Source organism: Cryptotermes secundus, unplaced genomic scaffold, assembly GCF_002891405.2.
Source record: "Cryptotermes secundus unplaced genomic scaffold, Csec_1.0 scaffold1950, whole genome shotgun sequence".
Lineage (NCBI taxonomy): Eukaryota > Metazoa > Arthropoda > Insecta > Blattodea > Kalotermitidae > Cryptotermes > Cryptotermes secundus.
The window spans coordinates 164,147-172,604 of NW_019721536.1; the positions used below are offsets into that span (position 1 = coordinate 164,147).

At 41.2% G+C, this 8,458-nt stretch overlaps 2 protein-coding genes across 8 annotated transcripts in view; one reads left to right on the forward strand and one right to left on the reverse strand.

Moving 5' to 3' along the window:
* LOC111875580 (DNA polymerase zeta catalytic subunit) overlaps positions 1 to 3,344 on the reverse strand; it is a 156,311-nt gene extending 152,967 nt beyond the window's left edge. For all 4 annotated transcript variants that reach the window (XM_033755866.1, XM_023871931.2, XM_033755865.1 and 1 more), the window contains exon 1: positions 3,200 to 3,344. The gene's annotated coding sequence lies outside the window, so the exon portion shown is untranslated. The remainder of the gene's footprint in view (positions 1 to 3,199) is intronic.
* Positions 3,345 to 3,490: 146 nt separating this feature from the next.
* Positions 3,491 to 8,458, forward strand: part of LOC111875579 (ashwin) — a 66,033-nt gene continuing 61,065 nt past the window's right edge. For all 4 annotated transcript variants that reach the window (XM_023871930.2, XM_023871927.2, XM_023871928.2 and 1 more), the window contains exon 1: positions 3,491 to 3,730. Coding sequence is in view for 3 of the 4 variants with exons in the window: in XM_023871927.2 (XP_023727695.1) it covers positions 3,635 to 3,730 (96 nt within the window). In the remaining variant the exon portion in view is untranslated. The remainder of the gene's footprint in view (positions 3,731 to 8,458) is intronic.

Genomic DNA, 8,458 nt, shown 5'->3' on the forward strand with positions numbered 1-8,458 from the left:
CGCTAGTTGCGAACTTAGGAATGTTAAATGTTGCCAAATTTCAGAATAATTTCTACTCCTGAAATAATATTCCAAGAAAATTATTTTTTCTATAATTTCTGTCTGAAAATTGTGCTGCGGCCTATACATGCATAAATACGGTAAGTTATGGTACATGTCAAGGAATTTTGTCAGAGGAACTGAACATGAGGAGGATTGCGGCGAAGTTTGTGACACGACTGCTGCAAAATGAACAGAAGCAGCATCGCTCAGAAGTCTGCAGGGAACTTCAGCAACAGCTTCAAGAGGATCCACACTTTCTTTCGAGGGTTGTCACTGGTGACGAAAGTTGGGTTTATGGCTACGACCCTGAAAGCAAGCAGCAATCGTCACAATTGAAGAGCCCTTCTTCACCTTGGCCAAAAAAAGCTCAACAAGTCAAGAGCAACATTAAGTCCATGTTGATCTGTTTTTTTTATATTGACGGGATTGTTCATAAGGAGTTCGTCCCTCCTGGTCAGACAGTCAATAAAGAGCCCTACCGCGATGTTCTAAGGCGTTTGAGGGAGGACATGAGGAGAAAACGTCCAGAGAAGTGGCGCACGAACAACTGGATACTCCGCCATGACAACGCACAACAACACACGGCTTACACTGTGCAGGAATTTTTGGCTAAAGACAAGATGGCAGTTGTTCCCCACCTACCATACTCGCCAGACTTAGCTCCATGAGACTTCTTTCTCTTCCCCAAGACGAAAATCAAATTGAAGGGGTGAAGATTTGATACAGTTGAGGAAATTCAAGCGGAAACGCAGACGGTACTAAACACCCTAACAAAGGAAGACTTCCAGGATGCATTTGAAAAGTGGCAGAAACGCTGGGATCGGTGTATGCGCTCCCAAGGGGACTACTTTGAAGGTGATGGTGCAGAATAATATCTAGGTAAGATGTAATAGTTTGTATTAATATATTTCAGGAACTTTTGGATTGCAACCACGTATATATTCATTATAAATCTTCATTACAAATAACGAAGAACATTTCCAGATGAATGTGGATGTAAACAGTGTTAACACAATACACAAACACTGTCTTCATAAACCAACTGCTAACCTCTCATTCTTTCAGAAAAGCGCATATTATGCTGGGATCAACATTTTTAATAACTTGCCGTCTGATCTCAAAGGTCTTATGAATGAAAAGGCACAATTTAAAATAGCACCAAAACGATACTTAAATACACATTCATTCTACTCTGTTGATGAATACCTATTGTCTAGAAAACAACTTATGTATCTTTAAATAGCCTTGTGTGTAGTCATTGTGTATTCTTGGTTTCTCTTATGTGAGAACTGCATTGGGACTGTACATATGTTTTGTATTTATATGACATATTGCACATCCTACAGTCATTTTGACTAACTTTGGATCCATGGAATGCAATGCAATGTAATGTACACACCGAACAAACCTACTAAGTATGAATTAAAATCTTTGCACCCTGTGATGGCAAAATATTCCTTACGAACAACATGGAAGTGTACTGCAGAAAAAGAGAAAAAAAAGGTTATACCTAGTGCTATAAACAGGCTGACCAGTCATACGGCAAGTCTGAAGAGATATCTCACTACTGACAGCTGGTACAATACAATACACTTGCTACATATGTCTTTAAAATTAAAGTTACATGTCTAGGGACTATGGAAAAATAAGAGATACCTCAAGAACCTCTGCCATTAAAAACTGAGAAGCAGGATCCTCATACCTGGAGTTCAGAAGCACATCACCTCTGAAAGAAGTCTGTTATTATGAACCATGGCTATATTTCAAGGTAGACTCGACGAATCCAAACATAATTTTGAACTACCAATATGGCAAAAGGCATAGCTGACAAGATCAGTGACAGACACTGTGGGATCAAAAAACCCCATCACCTCTACCTGAGGTGGGTACATTCTGCTGGCTGGCAAGTAAAAATTTACAGTTGCTCCTTTTGGTCATCCGATGTTCATTTGAATTTTTGTGTTTCTGGTATGTCACTGCTTTCAGAAATTCTGCTGGAACTTCTTCCAGTATTTAAGAAGCTATCCTCACTTGCACAAGGACAGAAACTGAAGTTCAGCTGTGCCATAGTACTTGCTGAAATGGAACCGCATTTTTTCTAGAGAAACTGGCAGACACAACAGGTAAAAATAATGTAAAGTTGCCCCTGTGCTTAACTAATTAAGCACTATGCCATGAAGGTGTACTGGGGAGTGGGTGTATAGATCAACATTTTCTTGACCTTGGTACTAGCTGGAGGCACTACAGGATCAGCAAAAAAAATAACATTGTTTCTGAGTATTCAAAGGGCAGAACTGCAAAAAAATTTAGAGAATGGAGTAACACAACCTAAGCAACAATTAAGGCAGGCAGAATTAGGAATAAAAATCTTGAATTAGAGTTTCTTTCTTTTCATATCATCATCTGTGGCATAACTGCCAATCGTTTTGTGTTCCATACTGCCTCATGGCTGACTCGTCATGAACAGACTTGGACTTGGTGACTTGGAGTACAGACTCACATTTCTGACTTTCAGTACCTCACTTCAAATTATCCAATTCATAGGGTAGGGAGCAGTATGGAACCAAAGCAGTGTACCAAATGAAGCTTGAAGAGATCTTGAAATCTGTTTCATTACAAGAAAAGCAAGATAACACCAATACCTGCTGTCCTTCCAACTTTTACTGGATACTGTTAAAGAGGATTTCACAAGATAACCCTTATACACAATAAGCTTAGGCAAGTGTTGACAGTTTGAACAATCCACTGATTATGAAACTAAATGGACCACTACTTGAATTACTTCAATTACAATGTGTGACTCACAGCTGGCACTTACACAGAAAATATTGTCACATGTAAAGGGAATGGTGTGTGCAGAAGTAATTATAATGAAATTCAGTTTGTGGTGACTGCAGAAGAAAGATTTACCTCCCTTTCATTTAAGGTCAAGGGGGAGATGACAAATGAATTTGTGTGTTGGGAAGTAGGGCTTTGAATGTTTTCAATTCATGTGATAAGATACTTGATAACTCATCTGCTGTTCATGTCCTGGTACAACTAGACATCCGTCTTCTCCGTTTTCAATCAGATGTTATATTCAAACATTTACAAATATATTTTGTGCACTGATATAGAGCCTGAGAATCATTTTCACCTTTATCACTGCATATCATACCTCAATAAAGCAGAAACCACAAATTCCTTCTACTTTCATGACGACTACGACGCTTGTGGTACTCGTGCGCGTGCGGCTCATACACCTCATACACATTCACAATTTCACAATTCACAGTGGGTCACAGCGTTCTCCGCTCTTCACAGTCTTCACAGTCGTTCACATTGTTCACCGCGGTTCACCGTGTTCACAGTATTCGGCACGCTCGGCTGTGTACGTCATATCCTATACGCATGCTTCAAATAGATGACACCAGGGGTCAGCAGTACTAACGTATCAGCGTATCAGTCTTCTGTGGTGTTCTGTGGTTTCAGCGGAGTCGGCGGTGTCGACCGCGTCGACAGTTTTAATGTATGTTGTTTCAATACAGTGTTTTGGAACGTAGGACAGCTGTGGAAGGACGGAAGCACGCTATGCACTTGCCTGAAGAAAAGAATGCACATGGCATCTGTCTGTAAACAGAGCAGTGATATTTACTTATTACAACCAGAATTATTAAATGAAACAGCATTAAAGCAAATACTAGAATTAGTGAGTATAAAATTAATAGATTAGTACGCAACCAATATTATGTTTTGCAGTATATCTCCTCAGGTTTAAATCATGGTTTTCGAAACATTCCAATTTACATTTGCTAGTTACTCCAATGAAGGGGGAGGTTAATAACAGAAAGACGAGACAGTAGTTCCTGTGTGTGCGCGTTCGTGCTTATGCAGTGTTGTGTACATAAAGTTAGGTAGTGTGTCTTTAATTGTTGCTAATACAGTGACCTTATCACAGTAAATTTATTCCAGTGAACATCCTTCTTGTTGCTGTCAAGAATGAACACAGGATGTAGTTATTTACCCTTTAATGGAAGGTGAAAGATCTTTGAATAACTTGTTTAATCAAGATTACTGAGATTTTGGACTTTTAGCCAACATCTAATGTTATAAAAAACAGCCCTTCGTAAATTTAATTCAGTTTACGGCCTTACATGAAATGGTGTGAGGCACCTACTCGGTGAGGTCTCTTAGAAAGATCTAACGTCTTTTACCATGTAGTGACTGAGGTTAGATCACAGAGGAATGTTGTAGGTGCTTCCTACCGTTTCATCTGAGGACAGAAACATCGAGTTCCCAAAAGGTTTTCTTTACAATACAGATGATGGACAAAGTAAAAAAATCAGTAATCCCAACTGTAACACACCATTGGCAAAACCTTACAGAATTAACCTGCTTCCAATTAGTACACTCCTTTCTGCTGCTGAATGAGGTTAGTATTTAGAATGTGGATTATGTCTTTTAGTGATACTGTGTATGTCAGAATTTCTTGAAAATTATCCATGTTGTCCACAATGACTAATATTAATGGCTGGTAAAGAGAAATATATTAAATTTTATAAATAAATATTCACAGTAGATTTTTTTAATCCTTGTGATACTGAATGTTTTTGTTGTGTCTGTTGAATTTTTTAGAACATTATGCCATAGAACATGACTGAGAAAAGCAAATAAGGAAAGTAAACTAATTTTAAAGTACACATGTTCATAAATGGTGTGACTCCTTGTAACGAAGCATATGGAACATAGTTTGGTGTATTCAGTGTGTGTGTTCTCTAGCATAAGTTCACATTTTGTAGCAAAATAATTTAATTGTCCATCTTCAGTTGTATTATTATTATACCCAATATCTAGATTGTTACATGAAAGACAGAAAAGACAGCTGTTTGCTAGGCAATGACTGGTAAACACATGCCTGCATCAACACTCAGTTAATTTGTAAAAGTACGAGGGTAAGTCAGAAATTATCTGCACTTTCTCCATAACACATCTTTAGGTTTGTCACACTGCCTCCTACGCATGCATTGTTAGAGTTGGTACTACTGTGGTCACATGATCGAAGTTTTACCTTGATCACATCATTTTCCTTGATGCTGTGACAGTGTAAACATGGCCACTCTGCTAGCAGCGTGCACCAATGAATAACAAAGAATAGTGATCCGATTTCTCTGATCAGAAGGTGTGTCAGGGGCTGAAATTCATGTGTGGGTTCATCACTATGAGCCAGGATCCAAAAGAAAGAGTATGGCTGTGACATCGGCTCCTGTCCGTGGTTTGTGTGCACACTTCTCCCCTCTACTTTCTCTACTGTCCCCCTCTCTCCTTCCCCTTCCGAGCAGACTTAGTGGCCTAACGAGTGGAGCTAGAGGCTCTTGGCTTGTCTTTCCAACCGTTGATGGGGTAGGTTCTCGTTTCGGACCACTGGTCGAGGTCATCCTTGACCGTCTAAATTAATTTCTCTACATCGTATTCTATCTTAGAACAGCGAACTCTGCAATCATTCTCATACAGGTATTTGCATTATGTTTGTATTCTTTCTTTATTAATATATTATATTTATTCTCTGTTAGTATTTGATTTGGTTATTTCCGTTTGGGGATTTCCGCCTTGCTGATTTCTTTCTTCTCCCCTGCTCTCCCTGTCCTGTGATCACTAGAACCTATACGCACCTTGTAGGATCCTCTGAAGGGTACCTACGCTTCAAAAAAGTGGTAGCAGAGCGTGGTTTCGCTCCAAAAAAGTGGTAGAAGAGCGTGGTTTCGCTTCAAAAAGTGTTAGCAGAGCGTGGTTACGCTCTCATGGTTTCGCTCACATGGTTAGGTTCCCGTGGTTAGGTTCCCATGGTTGTGTTCTCGTGGTTAGGTTCTCATGGTTTGTTCCACGTCCGTGATTTGGTTAAGTGAAAACAGGGTTGGACGGAACTGTGGTTTAGACGGTCGTAGTCGCTTGTTATAGTGGTTGGTTGCTTTTGTAGCACACATTGTTAGCGTGGCTATGTGGTCAACGTAATTTCCTCTGAGAGTCTGGTTAGAATTCGTAATGTGTTTGCACGCAGTCCTAGCGTGGGTTGCCCTGCGATGGTGGTTCGGTTTGTTTGTGTAGGGCACTTGGGTAGGTTATATGGGACCTGTTGACCTGGTTGTGACTCTCTTGTTATTATTATTGTTTAGGGTCTATTTCGTCAGCAGCATTATGGAACCACAAATTATCGTACCCGAATGTTTGCATAAGGATGAGTTAGCGTATGAGTTGGAGGTCCGTGGTATAAATACGGAAGGTTTAAATGTTGCAGATTTGTGATCTCTTTTCCGTACGTCACGCGNGCTCAAGATTCAGGGTGCCGCTCCGTCCGACTTTAATAGTGCGGAACTTCAGAGCGGAATGCATTTGACTGTCCCTAAGCTCACTCCTGATACGTGTTTACCTTCTCAGGCGCAGCCACTATCCCCTAGCCAGGGGGTACCTCCGGTGGTTAATTACGATTCGAGTACTTTGGGAGGCTCTCTCCGTTTTGCGGACTTGCCTAATCCTGTACACAAAATGCTCGAAAGTCTTCATGTTACTGACGGACTCATTGTATCGGAGTTGATTGAGTTCCTACGAGCTTTAGTACGTCTGCGATTAATGGCACCTGCGTTCCGTATTTCTACGGCGCAGATATTGCCAATTCTATATGATTTTGCTAAGGGCCCATTGGCATCCAAGATCTTGGCTGCTATACATTCTGGTGATATGCTTGATGCTTTTCACGAACATGTATTAGCTTTCTTTATTCCGCGCTGTACAGTGTTGCCATTGTTGAACGCCGACTATTACCGACGGCAAAGGAAGGATGAGCCGCTCGCTGTCTATGTTGCAGACATTAAAGAGATAGCCGCCGTTTTTCGTCAGGATGTCGATCAGTCCGCTGTGGTCCGCAATATTCTCGATGGATTGCATCCATATCAGAGGAGCTGTTTAGTGTTCAGTGACAAGCCGCATAGTTATGCCGATTTGGATAATATGTGCGTGTATGCTCATAATGTTGAGAGTAAGGGTTATAATGTAGGTAATGACCTTCCTACACACCCTGTAGCGTCTAACTCTGCTCGATCGGGTCGTTCTGGCAATCCAGTATCTCGAGCTGCCTCAGTAGTCTGTTTTCGTTGTAAGAAAGCAGGACATACTCGTCGGGACTGTCGTACGAATCTACAATCTACTCTTACATTTACATCTCGGGGGCATCCCCCTGATTCTTGACTAACACGAGATACGTCTCGCGCTCCCCTACGTAACGGTCCTTTTGCGAGCATTAATTCCCGTAGTGTGCATATCCACATGATGGGAATAAAAGGAGTCATTCCCCATCCGTTGCCTACTCTGCATGTTGAATTAGGTTTTGGCCTGTTACCGGCTTTGTTAGATTCCGGTGCTGTTCGTAGCCTGATGTCGGGTTCTGCTTACGAAAGGCTTAAACAAGCCGTCCCGTTTGTTCAGGTAACTTCTGTTAAAGTAAATTGTGTTACTGCGGCTAGGCAGTCATTTCCGGTTTACACTGCTGTTACGTGTAAAGTCAGGATAGACAGATACACGTGGAAATTTATGTTCTACGTAGTGGAGAATTTAGCTTACCCAGTTATTTTGGGATCCGATTTCTTGGGTAAGACTGGTTTACTAATGGACATTTGTGAAGGTTTTGCTTACTTTAAATTTGACCCGGCTAATAAGTTGCCGTTGATTCGGCGTCATGTTGAAACGCATGTGCCCAGAATTTGTACATCTGTGGAAACTGGTCCAGATTTGTCCCATCTCGCTCCCCCATTGTCGGACTCGCTTTCACAGCTGATTAATCAATTTACTGATGTGTTAACTCCTAAACTAGGTCTTACCACTCTCTTGGAATATGACATCGAGTTGCTTGACCAATCTCCGGTCAAGCTCGCCCCTTATAGGCTTATGCCTCCTAAGATGAAAGTGCTGCGCCAGCATATTCAGCGCATGTTGGAACAAGGCATTATCCATCCCTCCACATCTGCATATTCTAGCCCTATATTTCTAGTACCTAAAGGCGAGGGCGAATTTTGTCCTGTGGTTGATTACCGCGCACTCAACAAGAAGATTAAGATTGACTCAGTTCCCTTGCCAGATGTTCATTCCTGCTTCCATTGGTTTAAGTCAGCTAAAGTGTTTACTTCACTTGATCTTAACTCTGCTTACCATCAAATTGCATTGACCGAGCGATCGAATCCTCTCACGGCGTTCGCAACGGACTGGAACTTGTATGAGTATGCTAGGGTTCCTTTTGGCATAGCAACAGGCGCTCAAGTTCTTACGCGCTTGTTGGATCAAGTGTTCTCTGACATCAAATTTAAATATGTCTTCCATTATTTGGATGACTTGGTGATCTATAGTGATTCTTTTGACGAGCATCTCCACCATTTGCGTGAAGTCTTTACCA